Below are 24,287 nucleotides of genomic sequence, written 5' to 3' on the forward strand. Positions count from 1 at the left end.
ATCATATCATTTTTGCTAATATTTGACCTCAGAAACACACTTTTGCTGATAACTTACGTGAGATATTCAAACGTGGCTCCTTTTTATTTCGGCGATCTTACCATCTAACTGCGCATGTGCAGAGTGAGTGTCATCACTCTAGCTTGTTTATCATTGGAGATATGGAGGGTGTTACAACCAACCCGTGTTTCAACTGTACCGGGTCTCCCCTACTTTTCAAAGTGCAGCATCAAAACCTCAGACCCAGAGTTAGCTAGTTAAAAACTCAGTTAATCGGGCTCATTCACTGGAGCTTCCACAAACAACAATCAACTTAATTATTACATTCAAATGATGTACATTATTCAAGTTTACATTCACTTTGGATAATAACACGGGAGAAATGAGCGGAATCGCTCTCTTTTCCTCTCTCTCTCCCTCTGCTCCTGACAGCCTGACCCGTCAGTATCGTCTCATGCAGCTCACTGATCCAGTAATGAGTGACCCAACAGTGAAGAATAAATATATTTATAACTAGTTTAGCTTGTTCCAGAGGTAGATAAAATAGCTAAGTGTGCTAGGTCTAACTCTTGTGTGTTTCGCTCACCGTCCGTCACAGCGGGTGGAGCTGCAGGATTTCTGCTTCACACAATTTGCATTCCGCTATTTTACTGTCTTTTTCGGACACCTTAAAATAATGCCAGACCGGTGAAGCCATTTTGGCGAGCTGGTTTTGCCGCGCACAGAGAAAAGTGTATTTTACGTTATGCGATCGGCATGTTTAGAGGGCTAATGGCGTCCGCTAGCTTCTTCAGCACAGGCTGTTGCTCCCTGAATAACGTATATAGGGCTCTACTTACCATGTGTTTGACTCCCGTGCACTAGTTTGGCTTACATTTCAGGTTTATTCTGTTTGTATAAATACGTGAAATGCAGGTCTGAGGTCATAATTGTTCATATTATTTAAATGCTAAAGCGCTAATGCTATGCTAATATTGTGCCTGTACAACATAGCCATGTTAAAGTGAGTACAGCCAACCGGGTTGTGTGTGTTATCTGTTATCACTGTATTATATACTGTAAATGAAAAAGGCTTTAATCCTTCATGAAAGTCATATGGCACGTGGATTTATGTCCAGACCGGTTACACAAAGAATTATTCGATAAATAGAGAAAAAACAGATATAATTTGTAAGTGAATTTATTAATGTGTTTAATACATTCTGGCTAGAACGACCACACAAACGGCAGCAACTTTCCCTCTGCTTCATTCTTTTCTCCTGATCAACAGGCTTATTATCTGATTACCAGCTCTGCACAGCGGACTTGTAACACTAGCAGCAGTGGAGATGGAGCATCAGAACCTGGAGGCTTCTACTCTTCTGAAGAAGAAGAATTCAGCAACAAGGATCCATTTGAAGATAGGTAAATGTAAATATTACAGTAATAGTGTACTTGCATTGTGTGGGTGCAAGGGTGTAAGGGTGTAACTTTGTTTTGAGAAGTGGGGGGGACACAAAACAGGGGGTCCTCCGAAATGAAACATTTTCTCAATTTAATTCAATTTCCTGCCTTTCTACAAATATATTAGGGACTATAGTGTTAACAAATCCAAGAAAAATGTGTAGTGTGTATATAATGAGTGTGCACACTTATCTAGTATCCTATCCATGTGTACCTGTTTTATTTGTGATGACCTCACTTCCTCTAGGGGGGGGTACTAGTATATATTTCAATCAACAAAAATCCATTAGAATATGCTCACAAGCAATAACACACATTTGATCAACTCCTCTCTCCTATCTTTATCTTACCTAGTCTGCATTCTTTCTTTTTATTTATGCATATTTTACTAATCACTCCCCTTTCAAACTGTGTTTTTTTATTTTGTACTGACCTATTGCACACAGTGGAATGATTTATTAACTCATTTTATATACAACTAATATTATATGGATGGAAATATTTGTTTACAAAGATGACCAAACCGTTTGAGACCCAGTGAGATAACTTAGACTAAAGTTTACAATCTAATAGTCCTTTACCTCCCTGAGCTGACGTTATCTCTCTCAGTCCCAGAGGAGAGAGCTCTCCCTCTCCTTATTGTTGAAACAGCTTCTAATCTCCGTTAGCTCCGAGCTAGCACCAAATACTAACAACGTCTCTCTTTCTATCTCTCACATGCTCCTCCTCCTCGAGAGAATTTTATTTTTGAGTTGTGCATTGTTATTTGTGCTTGAGAAACATTCCACTTGAACTTTATTTTAACAAACTTAGTAATTATTGTCCTATATTTTTTTTCAGATTTCACAGCTGCCTGGGCCTAGCAGCAACAAGACCCTCCATTTGTCCCTGCCCCCAGGTCAAGATCTACCGTGGCTCAAGGGCCTTCACCAGAGCCATCACCACCAAGAACCAGAGGACCATCATCACTACAGTGGCCTCCATCTCCATCTGCCACAAGATTAAGATAGAAATCGGTACAAAGGCCTCCATCACAGCCATCACGATCAACCCACCCAGCAAAGAAGCCTCGCCTAGCAGATGTACCTCCCACACGGCCACCAGCATCAACCTGGGACAATCACACCTACCTCCCTCCGACACAGACACCAGCAGCCCATGCACCATCACCTACACAGCAGCCAGACCCCCTGTCCTGGAAGACAGACAAAGACCATGACACTGCTCCCCTTGTCTTTACATTTATAATGAATAGTTGGTTGAAAAAGTTCTGATATTGTAAATATTGAGATTTTACAGTTTCTTATGTTAACATAAATTGTTGGTTGAAAAAAAAGTTCTAATTTTAATTAATTATCCAATTTGTATTTGTACACATCACATGAACCTTGGTATGGAATATGAAGTCATGAATCAGTCCTAATGGAACTATTTTACACAAGAATAACATTTCATTTCATCTATATAGGCCTATAGTGTAATTCATATAATTATTTCACTACTTTTGTAAACCAAACCTAAAATGCCCCAAAAAATAGATGAGATGAGTAAATGTGTTTTCACAAGAGTTTTGAGGTTTTCCAAAAATCGGATTTCTTATTTTCAGCTAAGTATCTCATAAGACAATGCTCTAAGGTGAGTGACTTGCATCTCTCGCAAGACCAGAGAGTGTCCTGAATATTTTGATAAGTAAAATATGGGATGCCATGTTATAAGAAGTACATTTAAAAGGTGATTTAAGGAGACGTCTACATATATAGAGAAAATATCCTTATACTCCAGAGGGTTAAGGAAAAGTGTAAGGCAATTGTATTTTTGATATATATATATTTTATATTGTTTGATTTATTGATTATATTCAAAGGAAAATTAATACTTGGTCCCCTGAATCTGGAATAATATACAATTTACAGCAAAGCCTAAAAATGTCAGGAACTTTTCATCTGCTTTGGTCTGGCTTTACTCTTCACTGATTTGTTACTGACACTTTAAACTTAGTGGCTATGGAAATCAGAAGGAGGGGCTCATTATCATATTAAAAACCGCGCGAAAAACGCTCTTGACGCGTCTAGAAACGCGCGTATATTCGCGCGAAAAACGCATTTCTGTCTGCTTTACCAAAGCACCACCTGGTAAATACTCACTTCCTATTTGTGTTGATGATAGTGAAAACTGGGTAATGATCACTTCCTATGGTACAGTCACTTTTACATTCCATTCACACGATTTAACTAAACTATCCGTCACAAGTGTGAGGTCCAAACATGATTGTGTCCCCCTATTAACGTCTGTTCTTGTTTTTTGTCCATCATTAAGGCAAAACCGTGATCTTTCCTCTTTCTTCTACAACATCCCCATTACTGTCTGTTTGACTGCTTCCCCATAGGCTGTTGTGAGCATTAAAATCACCACACCACACTTCCCTTCTATGACTCGTCCCTGCTATTGTCTGTAAAGTTTCAATGTGAAGATTTTTACACGGGTTATAGAAATGTACAAGCTTTATGCTTCCTTCTTTCATTGGGCTGCAAATGTCTACTATGACACATTCCTTGTCTTCAGGGGATGGAACTATGCTATTGGTAGTAAATGTGTTTAGGTTAGGTAATTAATCTGGTACCAGAAGCTAAAGAAATGGGCGGGGTAGAAGAAAAAGAAGAAGAAGAAGAAGAAGAAGATTTTTTGATTTTTAAAACAAAATTTTATTTCCATTTGTTTTAACTATACACCGAAACAAAAAACAAAAAACATTACACAAATCAAATAACTAAACAGATTTTCACGTCTACCAAATAAATGTCATTTGAAAACGTTTTACCCATTTCAAAACATTATCTTTTACACACCTTAAAAACAAAAGAATTCACCTACCCTTTAAAACTTCAATATTAGAGTCATTTTCCCCCAGTGAGCACAGAACCTGCCCAACAGCCCACACATCCAGAAACCCCTGTAGATGATTGATCAGCGTATAGTATGCATGCTCCACCCTCAGACGCGCTGCCACCAGCCCCCTCAGACAGAGCACTGCATCCGTCCACCCTACTCCAGCAAGTTTGTTCTTCCTACTTTTCCAGATTGCTAATTTTGCATTAGCAAACAAGAAATTGATCAATAGTAGGATTTCCTTCTTTTTCAGGATGTATTTGGGGCCATGGACAAAAAGTGGTATGGAGAAAACCTCCCCGAACCCCTCCACCCACTCCTGTAACATTTTTTTAAGACCAGCCAACCGGGGACAGGACACCACTAAATGCTCCAATGTTTCTGCCATAAAACAGAACGGACAGCCCCCCCTTGTGCCTGGGTCAAAATGAGCCCTGTATTTGTTAGTGGCTATTGCACCGTGTATAATTCTCCATTGGATGTCAGCCATCCGTTTTTCAACGGGAGACTTATACAGGATCCGCCAGCTGCCCTGAGGGGAAGAGCCCAAAACAAACACATCTGTCCACCTCGACTCTCTGACGCCTACGAGCGAGCTGAGGTTTAGCACCTTTACGCAGCTAAGATATAGCTTCTTCCCATTGCAGGAGCTGAACATTCCAGGTGTTAGAGTCCCCAGTGATAGCAGGAGACCATCCTCCTCTCTCCATTTCCCCACCGCAGGACCCACCCTCAAGGCAGGAAAAACATAATCATGTCCCTTTCTCCACTGGTCGGCCAGATCTGCATCCAGAGCAAAAGTCCGGTGGGATGGCGACAGCGACTGCCACACCTCTTCTACCAGGTTCTCCAGAACTCGAGTTGATCGAATGCCCGTCACCTCAGCCAGTTTTTCCGTGGAGATCCCTGTCAAATGGCCAAGTTTTACCACTCCCGCTTCAATGAACGCATTTTTTAGGGCGGCTGAAGAGAAAATGGTTCCGGAAAGAAAACCAGTGTCAAACAGGGGCTCCTCAAACAGCCACATCCCAGGCCGGGGGTCGGGTGGTCTGGTAAAACTCAGAATCTTCCAGGCATTGATGACTGAGCAGTAAAAAGGTGCAAGTCCAGTTATCTTGTACGCAGGGGCCTTCAGCAGAAACAGGTGTTTATCAAAACCAAAGCCCCCTGCCCTCCAGAGCAACAGCCGGGCCATAGCCAGCCAGCAGGGAGAGGCACCATACAGCAGCCGCTGAGCTGCCTGCAGTCTAAAAGCAGCAGTCCTCGCAGTAATGTCCACAAGGCCCTGCCGCCCCTCCGCCACAGGGAGGTACAGGACCGATGCTGGCACCCAGTGATGACCCGACCAGAAGAAATCCACGAGGAGCCGCTGCAGTTGTTTCATGAGGTCCGGCGGTGGGGTTAACACCTGGAGTCTGTGCCACAAAGATGAGGCAACCAGATTGTTGGCTACAAGAACTCTTCCCCTGTAGGACAGCTGGGGTAGCAGCCATTTCAATTTAGCTAGTTTTGCTCGCACCTTTCCCAGCAATCCCTCCCAGTTCTGTGCCACCATGTCCTCAGACCCCAACCAAACTCCCAGGACCTTTAAACCCTCGTTTCCCCAGCTGAGGTTACCAGGAAGACTGGGCCTATTTTCTAAACTCCACTGACCCACCAAAACTGCCTCACTCTTCTCCCAGTTAACTTTGGCTGAGGCAGCCTTCCTATACAAAACTAAACTGTCCTGTAGCTCCTGGATATCTCGCTGACCCTGGATAAAAACACTGACATCATCAGCATAAGCTGATACAACCACCGGGGGGGCCTGAGCTGACACTGGCAGACTCAGGCCCCTCAGCCGGTTTCTAAGCCTGCACAAAAGTGGCTCGATGGCAATACTATATAATAGGCCTGAGATAGGGCAGCCCTGCCTGATCCCCCTTTTAACTGGTACAGGTCTGCTCAGCCCTCCCCCCACTTTCACAACACAACATGCATCACTGTACAAACACTTCACCCAGGACAAAAAATGCTCCCCAACACCAAAAGCCTGCAATGTGGCAGCCAGAAAAGTGTGATCCACACGATCAAAGGCCTTCTCTTGGTCAATAGAAATAATACCAACATTTATATTGTACAGTTTGCAAACATCAAAAGTGTCTCTCATCAAAAACAAATTGTCCACAATTGATCTGCCACGGATGCAATATGTTTGATCAGTACCAACAAGAAGTTCGATAAAACACTTCAGTCTGTTAGCTAAAACCTTTGACAGTATCTTATAGTCCGTACATAAGAGAGCCACAGGTCTCCAATTCTTCAGCAGGGTTAGATCTCCTTTCTTAGGCAACAGTGAAATCACTGCACGCCTACAGGAAGCTGGAAGAGTCCCTTTCCCAAAGGACTCCATCAATACATCCAACAAATCATGTCCTAGAATGCTCCAAAAATGTTTTAAAAAGTCTGCAGGTAAACCGTCTATGCCCGGAGCCTTGCCGGAGGCCATCTGTGTCACCGCAGAGGTCAGTTCCTCCAGCGTAATGTCAGAGCCCAAGGTGTCACTTTCGGCTGGACTCAGCTGTGGAAGACCCTGAAAAAGTTCATCAGCGGCTTCCACGTCACAACCTTCGGCTTTGAACAGGTCCGTGTAGAAGGACACTGCATGTCTCCTCAGCTCAGCAGGTTCAGAGGTTACCTGTCCATCGGGAAGACGCAGACATACCATCTGCTTCCTTTGGCCCACAGACCTCTCCAGGTTGAAGAAAAAGGTGGTTGGTGCATCAATGTCTCTCATGGAAGTAAAACGGGCTCTGATCAGAGCTCCCTTGGCCTTCTCCTGAAGAAAACAGTTAAGCTGTTGTTGTTTTAGGAGGGACTGTTCTATATTTCGAGCAGACACACTCTCTAACTCTCTGATCTCTCTCTCTAACTGCTCTATAGCTCTCCTAGTGTTTGCAGTGGAGTAGGCTGTATACTGTTGACAGAACACTCTAATCTGAGCCTTTCCTACCTCCCACCACTGACTCAGGGAGGGAAAAGACTCTTTCTTTGATTTCCAGTTGATCCAAAACAAATTAAAATTCTCACAGAAAATCAAATCTTGTAAAATGTTAACATTAAACTGCCAGAACGATCTAGGTTTCTCTGTGTTGGATAAAACCAAATCCAAAGAAACTAGCTGATGATCTGACAGTTCACTGCACGAGTAATAAAAGAAGAAGACATGTAAAATCTGTCTAGCCTGGCTGCACTGACGCCCCCATCTAGCATTCTCATCCAGGTGTATTGTTTAACGGAGGGATGCTTCATCCTCCACACATCCACTAAGTCAGCCTCTCTTATCACCTGTGACAGTAAAAGGGACGACTGAGGATGAGGCTCCCGTCCTATTCTGTCTAAAGTGACATTAGTGCAAACGTTCCAGTCCCCCCCCAGTATAACACACTCCCCCTGTACACTAGTGTCTAGCTTGTCTTTTAATAACTGAAACACAGATGTGTGTGCAGGGCCCTGATTGGGTGCATACACATTAATAAAGGTGAAACTGTACTCTAACAGTTCCACTTTCACCATCAAGGCTCTACCTGCCACTATCTCAGTGCTGGATAAAATCTTTACATTTAGAGAGGGGGAGAATAAAACAGCTACTCCAGCACTAAGGTTTGAGCCATGACTGAGTACATACTGACCCCCCCACCACATCCCCCAGTCCGTCTCATTCAGGCTATCACTGTGCGTTTCCTGCAGAAATATCAAATCTAATTTTTTCTGATTAAAGACTTCTAACACTAAAGCTCTTTTCTGTGCACTTCTACCCCCGTTCATGTTCAAGGAAGCAACCCTTAAAGCCTGCATTAGAGGAAGGAGACAGAGAGAAAGAACAGACAGGTACACACAGCAGAGAGGAGACACCGAGTGTTGCATGATCGTGTTGAAATTATTTAGACCTTTTCAGTTTCTTCCCTCTTTTGCTTCCTGGCGTATCTTTTTTCATAGCAGTTACATGCCTCCTGAGACGATAACGTTTCTTTTCATCCAGCAGGTCTAACCCTACAACTTTCTGAAGAGTTCTCACTGTATGAAGAAACTTGTCAATGTCAGGGAAAAAATCTCTCACTTCCACTGACTTGCCAAAAGACTCGTCTAAAAAGACATTAATCTCTTCCAAAGAATATATCTCTGCGTTCTGAGAGAGACTATCTGCAACTGAACCACAGTCAGAATCCCCCTCACCGTCTGTGTCCATCTCTGTCACCTCATTATTGTCTGCAGCCTGTTGAAGCTCATTTTTCCGCCCAGAGCCAGACGGCAGCTCCTTCTGTGTGCCAACAGCCTCTACCTGTCCCACAGCACCAGTCCTCACCTGTCCTGCTACATCATCTCTCACCCGTTTACCTGTTTCCACATTTTTTCCTCTCACACTCACCACACTCTCTACAGTCCCTGTTTCATCTCTCACGATATTCATCCCTACTTCCTCCGCAGCCACCGGGGCCCCGGCGGGTGCAGCAGCAGCCCCCGCGACACCGGGTCCCGCTGCCGCGGACCAGGCCGCCCCAGCGGCCCCCGGCTCGGCTGCCCCAGCGGCTCCCGGCCCGGCCGCCCCAGCGGCCCCGGCCGCCCCCGGCTCGGCTGCCCCGGCGCCCCCCGGCTCGGCGGCCCCGGGCCCAGCCGCACCCGGCGGAGCGGCGTGCCGTCTCTGTGGACATGTAACACGTTTGTGACCCGACTCCCCGCACTCAAAACACTTTACGCTCCCTGAGCTCGCATAAACCATATAAAAACCCTCTTCGCTACCTTGCTCTCATCCTCCCTCTCTGAAAAAATATCCACCACTCCCTTTGTGGACCTCCATAGCCCCTCTGATCTCACTGACTACTACAACAACATTCTGTCCTCCTGCCTTGACCAACTTGCACCCATAAAAACCAAAACAGTTTCCTTCACCCACTCTGCTCCGTGGTTCACCCCTGAACTCCGTCTGATGAAAACCCGTGCCCGGCAACTTGAAAGACTCCGCAATAAAACAGGTCTCACAATTCATTCTCAAGCCTACAAAGACCATCTACAGCAATACAAAGATGCCCTCTCCCACGCCCGCACCACCTACTACTCTCAGTTAATCCACTCTGGCTCCGGAAACCCCAAAACACTCTTCTCCACAGTAAACAAACTCCTCAGCCCCCTGGACACCACCACTCAGTCATTCACAGTCGACAAATGCAGCTCTTTTCTCAAAAATTTTCAAAGCAAAATAGACAACATTTACAGCAGCTTAACCACTACCACACCAGCTCTCCCTCAAGCCACCTGCCCCCCCTTATCCTGCCAACCCCTGTCCCAGTTCTCCTCTGTCTCCCCTACTGACCTCTCTGATCTCCTCACAGGAATGAAAACTGCCACCTGCACCCTGGACCCCATCCCCTCCAGCTTTGTTAAGGCCTGCCTTCCTACTCTCTCTTCACTCATCACTACAGCAATCAACTCCTCCCTGTCTTCTGGCACCGTCCCACCGTCCCTCAAAATAGCTGCTATCACCCCTATTCTGAAAAAACCCGGACTAAACCCTGACAACCCTAATAACTTCAGACCAATCTCGAACCTACCCTTTCTGTCAAAAGTTCTGGAACGCGCTGTAGCGTCACAACTTAAGCATCATCTCTCTGCTAATAACCTCTATGAAACTTTTCAATCCGGATTCCGCTCAAACCACAGTACCGAAACCGCACTCCTCAAAATTACAAATGACCTTCTCCTCTCCTCCGATGCTGGTAACCTCAACCTCCTCATCCTCCTTGACCTCAGCGCTGCCTTCGACACCATCAATCACTCCATCCTCCTCACCCGTCTTGAAACCACCTTCAACATCACCGGCACTGCCCTCTCTTGGTTCACTTCATACCTCTCTGACAGAAACCAGTTCATCTACATCAATAACTGCAAATCCCCCACCGCTCCTCTCCCCCAAGGTGTCCCTCAAGGCTCAGTTCTCGGCCCCCTCCTCTTCATTCTCTACCTGCTTCCCCTTGGTCACATAATCCGCCGTCATGGACTTCAATTCCACTGCTTTGCCGACGACATCCAGCTTCTCATCTCCACCAAGTCCATCTCCACTGCTACCCACTCCATCCTGACAAACTGCATCACTGAAATAAAATCCTGGCTCCAACTTAACTTCCTGAAACTCAACTGTGATAAATCTGAAATAATAATCATTGGACAAAAGAAGCTCACCACACCTATCCATAACTTCACCCTCAACATAGACGGCTTCCCAGTTCAAACCTCCCCTCACATCCGGAACCTAGGCATCATATTTGACCAAACCCTCTCCTACAACAGATACATCAAACAGATCACAAAGACAGCCTTCTTCCACCTCAAAAACATCGCCCGTCTACGTCCATCCCTCTCTCCCACTGCTGCCGAAACCCTCATCCACGCCTTCATCACCTCCCGTCTGGACTATTGCAATAGCCTCCTCTATGGTTCACCTGCAAAAATCCTCAACAAACTTCAATATATCCAGAACTCCGCCGCCCGTCTACTCACCCACACCCGAATCCGTGAACACATTACACCCGTCCTCATCAAGCTCAACTGGCTCCCCATCCCCCAGAGAATTCAGTACAAGATCCTCCTGATGACGTACAAAGCCCTCCATAACCTGGCCCCATCCTACCTGACTGACCTCCTCCACAGACACACTCCCACTCGCTCCCTCCGCTCTGCCACTGCCAACCTCCTGTCCCTCCCCACCCGGACCAACCTCAAGTCTTGGGGCGACAGAGCCTTCTCCGTTGCTGCACCCACCCTCTGGAACTCACTACCCCAATACATCAGAGATTCTTCCTCCCTCACAGCATTCAAAACATCACTCAAAACCCACCTGTTCAACACTGCATTCAACCACTGACCACCCCACTCCCCCCGTATTTGTTCTGTTTTGTTTATCTCTTTTTGTATTTCTTTGTCTTTTTTTTGTTGTGTTTTCTTAAATTCTCTGTCAAAGCGTCTTTGAGTTTCATGAAAAGCGCTATAAAAGTCCCATGTATTATTATTATTATTATTATTATTATTCGTGCCTCACCCGGAAGGACACATCTAGTGTCTGAGTGGGACAATTCAGAAACATGAAAACCTGTCTCCGCAGAGAATGGACATGTTTTAACTTTTCATCCTTACACCCCAGAGCAACAGTGCAGAGACTACTGGCAAACTTACCAAAACGCTTCAGCTCCCGTTCCAGCGCCTCATTCGGGATGAACGGAGGAACGCCAGACACAGTGATCCGCGTGGACGGTGTCGCCAGCGGTGAAACTTGAATGTATTCCTCGTTCAGCATTAATCCGCTCTCGATAAGTTCCGTCACATATTTCTGGTCTTTCAAAAAGACCACGACCGCTTTGTTCATGCGGGAAGCATAGGAGATGTTTACATGACCGACCTGATCCCCCACAGCCAGCAGCACCTGCTCCACTGTGCTTGCGGCCTGAGCCACCAGCCGCACTCCGTGTCTCAGAGACACCGGCGGCGCCCCGGAGGACGCCATCCCCGCCACGAGGCACGGAAAAACACTAAATTAACAAATTAACCGTACTTGCAAAGGGTACAAAAATCCCAACGAAAGATCATACAGTTAAAGAAACGATTGAAACAGAAACAAAAGAGTTAAAGTTGAAATTCCCTCTTCCCTCTTCAAACACACATCCACCACCGAAGAAGAAGAAGAAGAAGAAGAATCTTAGTTGTAGAAACAGACTCATCGAAAAATGTCCACGAGAAACTTCATCTTGCATTGCAAAAGGACAATAAATGACTGCACAAGACTTCTCCAAACAGATGATGGTCATGCTGTGTTACAATCCACAATAGTGAGGTAAGGGCCCAGCCAATCGCTACTATCGAACACAAAGGAATGTAGTTTGTTTTTGCATGTAACTTACTGTGGCTGTGAGATCTTTCACACTTACAAATTCTGTCTTCTCCCTTATTACACCAAACCGTTTACTGGCAGGTTAGAAACAATGGAGAGGAGCATCGAGTGGTCACGGGGTAGTCTAACTAACGTCCATACAGATCTTTTACTTCAGGACCTTCGGGAATATATAGTTGAAGTCCGGAGATCTTGGCCTACCACAACCGCACAACAAGGTACAGTAGGGCCTGGCTCATTTCGTGGCATCTACAGGCAGTGGCAAGTACTTCCGGCATCTGCCACAGAGGCCGCTACTCCGTGGTATCTGTGGCAAGTATATGCCACAGATGTGGTATCTGTGACAAGTATATGCCACAGATGCCACAACTTGCCGTGGCAAGTATATGCCACAACCATGCCACAACTTGCCGTGGCAAGTATATGCCACAACTTGCCGTGGCAAGTAAATGCCACAAGTTAAGAGAAGGTTTATGGTAGCTTCCACTCGCCTTCCGTGGCAAATGCTGATATTTAAACCCGTATTTATCGCGTAAAATGTCGCTGTTTTGGCATGACTCAGCGTTCTGTCAAGAACTCGAACAATATAAATTGTTCGCCAGTTTCAAAACGCAATAAAAGGGTGGATAAAAAAGCATGCATTGTGTCTTGATTTTTAATATACTGTCATGATTGTCTTAACGGAATAACATGGTTTGTTTAGATTCACTGATATCAATATCTAATAAGAATAATCTGAAGCATTTAAATAAAAATGTTCAACCAGAATTAAAATATTAAACAACAAAACAGATACAATGACATTAATCTGTTTATTAACAATGAAAATAATACAAATTAAGTACATATGCCTGGATTTAAAATAACACATTTATACATGTGTACAATCAAATATACCTGTCCTTTGCCTCATTTATAAAATACAAATCTTAGCATCTCACTAGCAGTGGCAACTGCAATCAGTTACAGCTGCCCTAAGTCTGTAGCCAAGTCTAATAACACCATTGTACACGTTGCTGTGTCAATACAGATATTTATTTTTTAATTATTTGTCTTTACTAGTAACAATACACCTGGTTATCGTAGCAAGCAGTGGAAACTCCCCTCAAGAAGCGACAATTGCCAAGGGCTTGCGTTGCAACGCTCACTTGCCAATATTTCTTTTTTTATTACAATATAGGCCTATGTTTAGCCTACTATCATAGATATAGCACGTTTGTTTATTTTAGCAAACCAAGTAGGCTAAGAGATGGCACAGATATTAAAAGTATCTCTGCGCACAGTGAGACGGCGATTGAGGTATGTAGCAATTTCTTCAATATTGGAATGGGCTTCTTGTCTCTTTATTGTAAACATCCCAAGGAAGGGTTGTAGCCATGTTACACTATGCATGTTGTAAAGTAAATCTGAATACCGTAGGTCTCATATATTTAAAACATGTTTATGTTTCAGGCAGTTCCACATGCTGCGCTCTGGGACATACTCCACCATCTCAGATGCTGCTCTAGACAACCTCATCAAGGAGATAGTGGCTGGGAATAACCAGATTGGCCCCGAATCTGTTAGGGCACAGCTGCAGGCCAAGCAGATGTGGATACAGAGACGCAGAGTGCGGGACAGCATGTAGCGGATAAACCCAGAAGCAGCTGCACTACGAGCAATGTCACAGAGACCGCATCGTAGAGTATACTGAGTCGCCGGACCTACTGTAACTCCTTGTGGCACCTAGATGGAAACCACAAATTACTAAGGTGAATATGACCAATACCAGACTTGAAAGATGGATAATTTCTATCAATAGGCCACAAAACCCAAACTCCTGCTTCAGTTTATGTATTGATCATCAAATGTTATTTATACTTTTCATGTTTTTGTTTTAGGTGGAGGATTGTCATTCATGGGGGTATAGATGGGTACAGCCGGCTGGTCGTCTTCCTCCGGGCCTCAGACAACAACAGGAGCGCTACTGTGATGGACAACTTCTTGGATGCGGTGGCCAAGTATAGTGTGCCCTCGAGGGTCAGAACCGACCATGGGGGCGAAAACAACGCTGTCTGCCTAATGATGAACGTCTTCAGAAGCTTTCACAGAGGCAGTGCTCTCCGTGGAAGAAGCACTCACAACCAGAGAATAGAACGGCTCTGGGGTGACCTGTGGCGAGGTGTGAGCAATGTCTATTATGACCTCTTCAACTTCCGGGAGAGTGAAGGCATAATAGACATAGACAATGAAATGCACTTGTGGGCCCTGCATTATGTCTATCTCCCGCGCATAAACCATGACCTACGGGGTTTTTTGGAACAGTGGAACATTCATGGGTTGAGGACCGAAAGACACCAGAGTCCAATACAACTTTTTGTCCAAGGTTGCCTGGAACGGCAGGGCCAGACCACTTCTGCCATGCAGAGCCTCTTTGGTGGAGGACAAGGAGATGCTCAGGAGGAGCCAGAAAGAGAGGGTCGAGCTGATGCAGGAGATGTTGCTCAGGAGGAGCCAGAAAGAGAGGGTAGAGCTGATGCAGGGGATGTTGCATTGGACTGGCCAGAGAGAGTCACCGTACCTCCAAACCAGCACCTGCTAAGCGATGAGGACATGGAGCAGCTCACCGTACAGTTTGATCCTCTTGCTGGTCGTAGAGGAGATCTTGGACTGGACACCATTCGTAATGTGATCTCCTACATTGAAGCGTTGCCATAGGTTGACTGTCTCGCTGCCCTCCAGCCCGTCCTCCGCACACACACACACGCTATCATGGCTGCACGCTGGCTAGTGCCGCGCTACACACGCACACACACACACTCTTGTGGCTGGACGCTGGCTAGTGCCGCCCTACACACACACACACACACACACTCTCTCTCGTGGCTGGACGCTGGCTAGTGCCGCCCTACACACACACACACACACGCACACACACTGCTGGGGCAGAATCTCTGCTCCGCGCCGTTCCTATATGAGCGGGTTCTCAAAAGAAGGAAAAATTCAAAGCAGCCAGGATAAGGGTTAAACAATAATCTGCTTTAATGGTAAAACATACAAATACATCACCGAATCACTTAGCACTCTGCAGAGTAGTCCGGGCTCAGGTTCTAACCCCGTGTGAGACACCTCTCAGGAACGGCCAGTCAAAAACAAGAGCCCCGATCTTCAAAATGATCACAACATTTATACACAGAGTTCACTTCTGAGCGAGCTAGACAGTAAGTTGGCAGTATTCCATTGGTCGGTTTCCCTTCTGGGCGGGATCCCAGGTAGTAAGTCAGTTTGTTGATTCCATCTGTTGCTTCTGTGCGTGTGTGTGTGTGTGTGTGTGTGTGTGTGTGTGTGTGTTTCTGTCCCTCTGCCCTTAGGCAGATCCCCCAATCAATGATTTGGAGTCATGACAGAGGAGTCTTTGACAGGACACATACTCATTCCCCCTAAACATCTTCAACACACAAACATCGTATCATGTATCTTTAACAGAAGTTAATTGTTCTTATCGCTTAATGGCTTCCCTGAACTTCCCTTCACCCCAAAGTCAGCTTACTAGGAATGAATACATTTTATTGATAAGCTCAAAAGGACCTTTATCTCATTTACTGCTGGGTGACCCAAGTCTCAAGGCCTGCAGGATGTGTAGGAGATAATCATTAATTCTACAAGACTTTAACTACATTATCTGAAAATGTATCCGGGACTTCCCCTGTTAATTGCAAGGACTATTGATAATTAACAGAGAGACCCTAGGGGCCTCTTCTTGGTATCTGCTAGGCAGAAGTCACTCAATGCAGAAATCACAAGTTTAACACACATTCTATATAAGGTGACATTAAAATGAATATACCAGATTGAACTTTCCTGCCATAACACGTTACTTTAATACTTCAAATAACTAAAATAATACTTAAATTCCCCCTTTTGGTCTCGCCCCACGAGACCAACTCACATAAGACATTTGAAACACAGCTACTGTCATTCCTTGCCACTGTGTCTGCTCCCCAACAGTATACCTTTGTGAACAGAACACAACTTTCAATGTCAGTGAAGGAACTATCAGAGTGCGAACCTGAGTGCCAGAAAGCAGCATCCTTGCGTGTTGTTGAATCCTCAGGGCCCCCCCCCCCCCCCTCAGCGGAAAACGCCAACAAGGGTAGCTGATAGGGAGGGGGAGATGCGGCCTTTCCTTCAAAGGTGGAACTGATGAATCTGATCAGAGAGAAGTAGACTCCTCTGCTGCCTCGAGAAGTCCCCCAGCCCGCTGACGCCAGCTTCCGAGTCGTCTGCTGTCGGGATGTCCGCGAGGGCCTTCTCCTCCAGTCCGCTGATGACAGCTTCCAAGTCGTCTGCTGTAGGGATGTCCGCGAGGTCCTTCTCCTCCAGTCCGCTGATGCCTGCTTCCAAGTCGTCTGCTGTAGGGATGTCCGCGTTGATGATAGCCAGGTCCGTCCGGATGTCGTCGAGGGTCCTTCCAGGTGATTTCCCCGCTGCACACTGGCTCCAGTAGTACCAGATGTCCCACTTTGCTCCTCGGCGGACGGCATGAGATGTCCTCTGGGTCACTCTGTAGAGGCCGGAGAACCTGGGGTTGAGCCACGTAGGCCTGACGACCTCCAGCCAGACGACCTTCAGCCAGACGAACTCCGCTGTGTGTCGGCCTCCTGCTCCTCGGGTCCCCCTTTTGGCGTCAGACTTACAGTCCTTGTTACCAGTAAATATACACAGAAAAAATTCCCCGTATAGTCTATTCAGCTTTTATTGTCCGATGTTTATTCCAATAAGTTTAGCAAGCCTCTCAGCGCGCTTCAACACCGTCTTTCAACGATGTGACGCTGACATGGAGTCGTAACCCAGGCTTACAGAACTCTTTATCGTGACGTTTGGCTTTATAGATTCAACCCCCACAGAACAAAGGATTAATGAGGTCCGGTCACTTCAAAATTGCTTTTTGAAGGTTGCGTTACTCTCCTTTGGATTTACTTATAACTCAACTTCAATTCCTATGAACCTAAGAATTGTTATTCAGATTCGTCACCTGGATGCCGTCTGAAAACGGTCACTGGACGTCCCCCAACGAGTCTTCAGCCGTCTCCTTTCTGAAAAAAGTACGGGGCCTTTCACCTTCGTCTTACATACCTCGTTGATTCACTTTTATGTTATATAACTTTCCTACCTATCTAAAATATGTATTTGTATATTCTACCGCAACAACCATGACACCGGAATATGTCTCTGACAACTAAAACGAGGATCCTACAATTGAAAGGTGAGCAGACAAGCCTGTTTCTATCGAAGGTCTGTAATTGGCTAAACTAAATTTTAGAGTTGTCAGAGACATATTCCGGTGTCATGGTTGTTGCGGTGGAATATACAAATACATATTTTAGATAGGTAGGAAAGTTATATAACATAAAAGTGAATCAACGAGGTAAGTAAGACGAAGGTGAAAGGCCCCGTACTTTTTTCAGAAAGGAGACGGCTGAAGACTCGTTGGGGGATGTTCAGTGACCGTTTTCAGACGGCATCCAGGAACAAATCTGAATAATAATTCTTAGGTTCATAGGAATCGAAGTTGAGTTATAAGTAAAATCCAAAGGAGAGTAACGCAACCTTCAAAAAGCAATTTTGAAGTGACCGGACCTCATTAATCCTTTGTTCTGTGGGGGTTGAATCTATAAAGCCAAACGTCACGATAAAGAGTTCTGTAAGCCTGGGTTACGACTCCATGTCAGCGTCACATCGTTGAAAGACGGTGTTGAAGCGCGCTGAGAGGCTTGCTAAACTTGTTGGAATAAACATCGGACAATAAAAGCTGAATAGACTGTACGGGGAATTTTTTCTGTGAATATTTACTGGTAACAAGGACAGTAAGTCAGATCAATAGATATGAAGTCTGTGAATATTTACTGGTAACAGAAACAGCCTAAGTCAGATGAATAGATACGAAGTCATAATGAAGGGAGAATTTTAACGAGAGGAGCGTGAGTTAAGAGCTTACAAGAACAGTGGGTTCAAGCAGAAAAATTGAATAAAAGGATAGCAGAAGTGTTAATTGTTGAAAGAAGCCCCCCTTTTCCTAAAGAGGCTGAGAGCTACAGCGGGGGAGAGAGAAGGGGGTGTCAGTATTTGTCTGTGAGAGTTCCCCCCACCTTTTTTCCTCTCGAGAACAGCAGCAGCAGCCCGGAGGGTGTCTGCTTGCTTTTTTCTCTAGTGATCTGAAGTTGGACTGAAATACATTGAAAATTAACAGATCAATGTGTGATTTGTGTGATATATTGAAATAAATAAGAAACAATGATTTCTGCTATTTAAACATAGTCTTTGAGAACTGATTGATACCGTTGCATTGCGTTGTGAATTTTATGGTATTTGTCATTAACTAAGGATTGTACTTAATTATACTTCAAGGAAAATTATATTACATACAGTAACCTTAGGGGAAAGTAAAAAGAGGTTTACTGAGTATATGAAGTGCATTAAATGTAAGGCTTTATTCAAATTAGATATAATAGGTGGATTTTTCCATCTAGAATACGACATGGAAAGAAGAGAATTTGTTAGACATGAAATAACGAACTCATTGGAAGAAATATATATTGTAATGTTATTTAGGAGTTGTTATCATATACAGTTACTCTCAGTTGATGGTTGTTTAAAGTAGATAGGAAACTGAAAACGTAAACGATCCACCACAATGGTGTTTTTTAGTTTATGAAGAAGGAATAGAAAGTAAAAAGAAGGTTTTTGTAAGTTTGTCAGAGAGAATCTGTTCATGTTTAAGCATGACAGAGGTGCTGCACGAGGCTAAAAGCCATCTCACACAGTTGGAGAACAAAAGAGGTTTTGATGAGAGAAGCTTGGGCCGACAGCTGCAGGGCGCAGAGAGGAAGAGAGAGAGAAAAGTCAGATGGTTTGAAGAAGTATAGAGAGAGTACAGGTTATATAGAGTTACTACTATTCTGGAAAAGGTCATTGTTTTATGAGTAACATAAGATACGAATATATTTACTAGATATGAGAAGAACAGGCTTATCTAGGTTAACAGAAAATTGCTATTAACCAGTTTCAGCTGCAACTATCCTGTCTTTGTTCTAAAGAGAACATACGTTGCATTTATAATTAATATTAAGAAAGTTCACAATTGATACCATTAAAGACCGTTTGGGATTAATGGGATGAGTTTGTCATAAACATTCGTGCTTAGATGGAATAAAAGTGTTGAGAGATGTTCTCAAAAATGGGAGTTTTCACAATGTTTTTAGTTTTTATTGAAACAATTAAGTAATAAGGACAGAAAAATGTTCCGTGATGATTTATTTAGGTTTCAGCTTTAGTAATAATGAAGATTACATTTTGTAATAATTCCTTTTAAGTGTTCCAAAAATATATTCATTAACTGTAGTCAGATTACTTGTTTTAAATATATAGCGCTGAATACAGTTAGTTTTGTATTCTGTTACAAATCTAACCACGCTTGTAACACACAACTTAGATAAACAATTTGAAAAGAATAGAATAAGCAAGAAGATTAAAGATGAATCTATAGTGGTTAAGAAAAGTTTTTTGTTTTGCCTATTAACTTAGAACTGAAGTAATGAAGAATAGGAAGACTGTTACCATTAATGGGTTTAACATTCACATGTTTCAGCATTCCTGACCATATAGACACTCAGCTGTTTTATTTTGTAACCCACTGGGGGAGAGATTTACATTGAGTTTTTCTCAGTAGCTGATTTGCTGTGATTACAGCAGCATTGGATAGTTGTGCGCCACCTTTGGGTTGTACTCTGAATCAGTGTGTTGGTGAAAAGTTGCTCATTGCAAACAGAAGAACTGTGCAAAGAACACATCTCAAAGGAGGTTTTGACAGTTTGCTTGTGCCTCGTTGTCAAGGCAACCGTGGTGTGAAGAGGTACTGCAGTTTTTGGGGATTTCTGCGGTACAGAGGACAACGTGTGTCTGCTGATTGTATCACATTGATCCAGAGGTCCCTTCCCCCTCAGGACATCCCAATGCCAGAGAGAGTTTCCTTGGAGCCCACTGACCAGGGCCGGTTCTAGCTTTTTGGGGGCCCTGCCACTGACTACAGCTGAAGAGGACAATGAATCATTGACTGTTCTCAATATGACAAGATCAAGAAACAGGCTGGTCTCAGTCTGTTCAGACTCTGAAGAAATCATGCAATGATTTTACAGCATAACTGTGCAAGAGTTTATCAGAAGGTGGTGTATAACGATATGCTTAGTGTTTAGGAAGGGAGGCTGATTGTTTAATGATGGTCTGGAATGCTGAAAAGGTTAAAGTTTAATATCCTTGTTTGGCAAACAAGACATCTGATTATTATGTCACACATGATAGATCTTGACATAGTGACTAGCTATGGGTAAACGTGTGGACGTTATACCATTATTATCATGAACTAAAAATAAATAGGGAAATAGTATCTGGTTAAAGATGAATGGATTTCATATCCTAGAGAGGATTAGTTATATTGTGAATACTTCACAAGGTATTTACTAATGTATTTTGAAGAACACATAAGAACACAGGTCCAGTTTTGTTTTGTTTCTAGATTAAATTGTCCATTAAAAAACTGTTCTGCTTAGGTCTAGCTTTAGACTTTGATAGTAAAACAGTATTTAGGCTTATTTTTGTATATCTGACATTTTTTAAATATGTTGGCTATTCACTAGACAGAGAGATGGCATTACTCTCCATTTGTTGAGAACATTTCTGAAGATTAAATATTTGTTTCATTCCTAATATTCCTATTTAGGATGTAATTTTAGAGTAACAAGGCTGATGCTGAAATTGGAAAATATGTTAGTGGTTTGCATGATGCAAAAAAAAAAAAAGGTTTTGTTTGTTCAACCTCCAGTTAGATCTGAAACAGTAATAATGATTGATTTGGCCAAAGCTTAGTTTAACATCCTGATGTAACATTATGAGGTATGTTCACTTCTAAGGGTAAACAAATTGATAAAATTGATTATTATTATTATTGATTAATTTGGAATATTAATTCAAAAGGCCGTGTTCTGCAGGTTCACTTAAGAATGCCGTGCATGAACATTTGTCAGAACATTTGTTATTGTGTTTCCTAGGGGCGGGATATTAATAAAGTGTATTGATCATTTGTTTGTTAAACATCTGAAGAAAATGGTGCTGCGAACACGAGAAAAACTTTGTTGCATTGGTTGACATCAACACAATGATGTCACTAGTAAAACTCCAGCTAGTAGAATATTAAAGTCTCTGCAGAGCACGACATGGCCAAAAAGACTGAGACCAAATGACCTTTGACCCTGACTGACAGTGTGACTTGAGAAAAGCACTATCAATGACAGACTCTGGGGCTGACCGAACTTGACTTTAAAACCTGACAGTGTGAGTGTGAATGGAATGCCGGCATGTGATCAGTGTAACTGCATGATTCTAAAACAATAACTAACCAAGCATGTTTTTAGACTAACACATTATTCTGGAGCTCCAAGGGAAACAAGAGGTTTCCTAAAAAATGTTGACATGTTTCTAATATTGATTGAGTTATAACAGGTAACACAGATGCAGAACCAGTGGCCAAGGGGCTACTGAGAGAGAGTGACCCAGAGGACATCTCATGCCGTCCGCCGAGGAGCAAAGGGGGACATCTGGTACCACTGGAGCCAGTGTGCAGCGGGGAAATCACCTGGAAGGACCCTCGACGACATCCGGACGGACCTGGCTATCATCAACGCGGACATCCCTACAGCAGACGACTTGGAAGCAGGCATCAGCGGACTGGAGGAGAAGGACCTCGCGGACATCCCGACAGCAGGCGACTCGGAAGCTGGCGTCAGCGGGCTGGGGGACTTCTCGAAGCAGCAGAGGAGTCTACTTCTCTCTGATCAGATTCATCAGTTCCACCTTTGAAGGAAAGGCCGCATCTCCCCCTCCCTATCAGCTGCCCTTGTTGGCGTTTTCCGCTGAGGGGGGGGGGGGGGGCCCTGAGGATTCAACAACACGCAAGGATGCTGCTTTCTGGCACTCAGGTTCGCACTGATAGTTCCTTCACTGACATTGAAAGTTGTGTTCTGTTCACAAAGGTATACTGTTGGGGAGCAGACACAGTGGCAAGGAATGACAGTAGCTGTGTTTCAAATGTCTTATGTGAGTTGGTCTCGTGGGGCGAGACCAAAAGGGGGAATTTAAGTATTATTTGAGTTATTTGAAGTATTAAAGTAACGTGTTATGGCAGGAAAGTTCAATCTGGTATATTCATTTTAATGTCACCTTATATAGAATGTGTGTTAAACTTGTGATTTCTGCATTGAGTGACTTCTGCCTAGCAGTTACCAAGAAGAGGCCCCTAGGGTCTCTCTGTTAATTATCAATAGTCCTTGCAATTAACAGGGGAAGTCCCAGATACATGTTCAGATAATGTAGTTAAAGTCTTGTAGAATTAATGTTTATCTCCTACACATCCTGCAGGCCTTGAGACTTGGGTCACCCAGCAGTAAATGAGATAAAGGTCCTTTTGAGCTTATCAATAAAATGTATTCATTCCTAGTAAGCTGACTTTGGGGTGAAGGGAAGTTCAGGGAAGCCATTAAGCGATAAGAACAATTAACTTCTGTTAAAGATACATGATACGATGTTTGTGTGTTGAGGATGTTTAGGGGGAATGAGTATGTGTCCTGTCAAAGAGTCCTCTTTCATGACTCCAAATCATTGATTGGGGGATCTGCCTAAGGGCAGAGGGACAGAAACACACACACACACACACACGCGCACAGAAGCAACAGATGGAATCAACAAACTGACTTACTACCTGGGATCCCCGCCCAGAAGGGAAACCGACCAATGGAATACTGCCAACTCACTGTCTAGCTCGCTCAGAAGTGAACTCTGTGTATAAATGTTGTGATCATTTTGAAGATCGGGGCTCTTGTTTTTGACTGGCCGTTCCTGAGAGGTGTCTCACACGGGGTTAGAACCTCAGCCCGGACTACTCTGCAGAGTGCTAAGTGATTCGGTGATGTATTTGTATGTTTTACCATTAAAGCAGATTATTGTTTAACCCTTATCCTGGCTGCTTTGAATTTTTCCTTCTTTTGAGAATCCGCTCATATAGGAACGGCGCGGAGCAGAGATTCTGCCCCAACACACACACACACACACACACACACACACACACACACACACACACACACACACACACACACACACACACACACACACACACACACACACACACACACACACACACACACACACACACACACACACACACACACACACACACACACACACACACACACACACACACACACACACACACACACACACACACACACACACACACACACACACACACACACACACACACACACACACACACACACACACACAGCTGGACGCTGGCTAGTGCCCTACACACAGACGCACACACACCCACCCACCTTGTTTTTCCCGCTCATGGCCTGCACCTTGTCGTGGTGAGTGGGCTCTCAACCAAGCCAGGCCACACCGTTGAAAACATTTAAGCTATTTTAGATTTAGTTTGACTGTGTGACTCTGAAGTCTATGTTTTGTAATGCAAACATAAATAATGTCTATACACTTTGTACCTGTACATGCTTAGTCCTATAAATATTACGTTTACACATTCTGCAAATGTGCTCTGTATTTCTAACAAAGATAAACTAGTTCTTGCTACCTTGGTCTAGTTAAATACTATACTGGACTCGTGAAAAATACTGGAAGACAAGATTTACTTTTAGGAAGGATTGCTCCACTTATTATCGTGTTTACAATAGTTGAGATTGTGCATTGTGATGCACCACAAAGGGGAGGGGTTTTTGTCTGTGTTTAGGGTTCCTGCAGTTTTTGAACGGAAAGCACACAAGTTCAGAGGATTAAGCTGTCCCCGTGCTGCTACCATGGCCTGGCCCACAACCTGCAATCTAATTAATCAAGCAAAATTAAAGGATAACAAACTCCAGTTATATAATTCCATATTAATAAATAATATTACATGCAATTCACATTTGCTTTAGGATGCTGAACCCACCTCTCCCCT

General features: G+C 44.0%; 1 protein-coding gene and 1 long non-coding RNA gene across 2 annotated transcripts; both read left to right on the forward strand.

The window, feature by feature from the left end:
- Positions 1-382: 382 nt before the first annotated feature.
- Positions 383-3,847, forward strand: LOC307041166 (uncharacterized protein; the record flags this gene model as incomplete). Its single annotated transcript, XM_079684489.1, has 3 exons — positions 383-472; positions 1,271-1,404; positions 2,284-3,847. The coding sequence occupies 3 exons, from the start codon at positions 383-385 to the stop codon at positions 2,660-2,662; spliced, it is 603 nt and encodes a 200-aa protein (XP_079540615.1). The 3' UTR covers positions 2,663-3,847.
- An 8,206-nt stretch (positions 3,848-12,053) lies between these two features.
- Positions 12,054-17,005, forward strand: LOC307040243. Its single transcript, XR_013808457.1, has 4 exons — positions 12,054-12,190; positions 12,329-12,465; positions 13,700-13,998; positions 14,128-17,005. It is a non-coding gene; the product is annotated as an uncharacterized lncRNA (long non-coding RNA).
- The last annotated feature ends 7,282 nt before the right edge of the window (positions 17,006-24,287 follow it).

The sequence above is a fragment of the Notothenia rossii genome (assembly GCF_949606895.1).
Source record: "Notothenia rossii genome assembly, chromosome: 5".
NCBI lineage: Eukaryota > Metazoa > Chordata > Actinopteri > Perciformes > Nototheniidae > Notothenia > Notothenia rossii.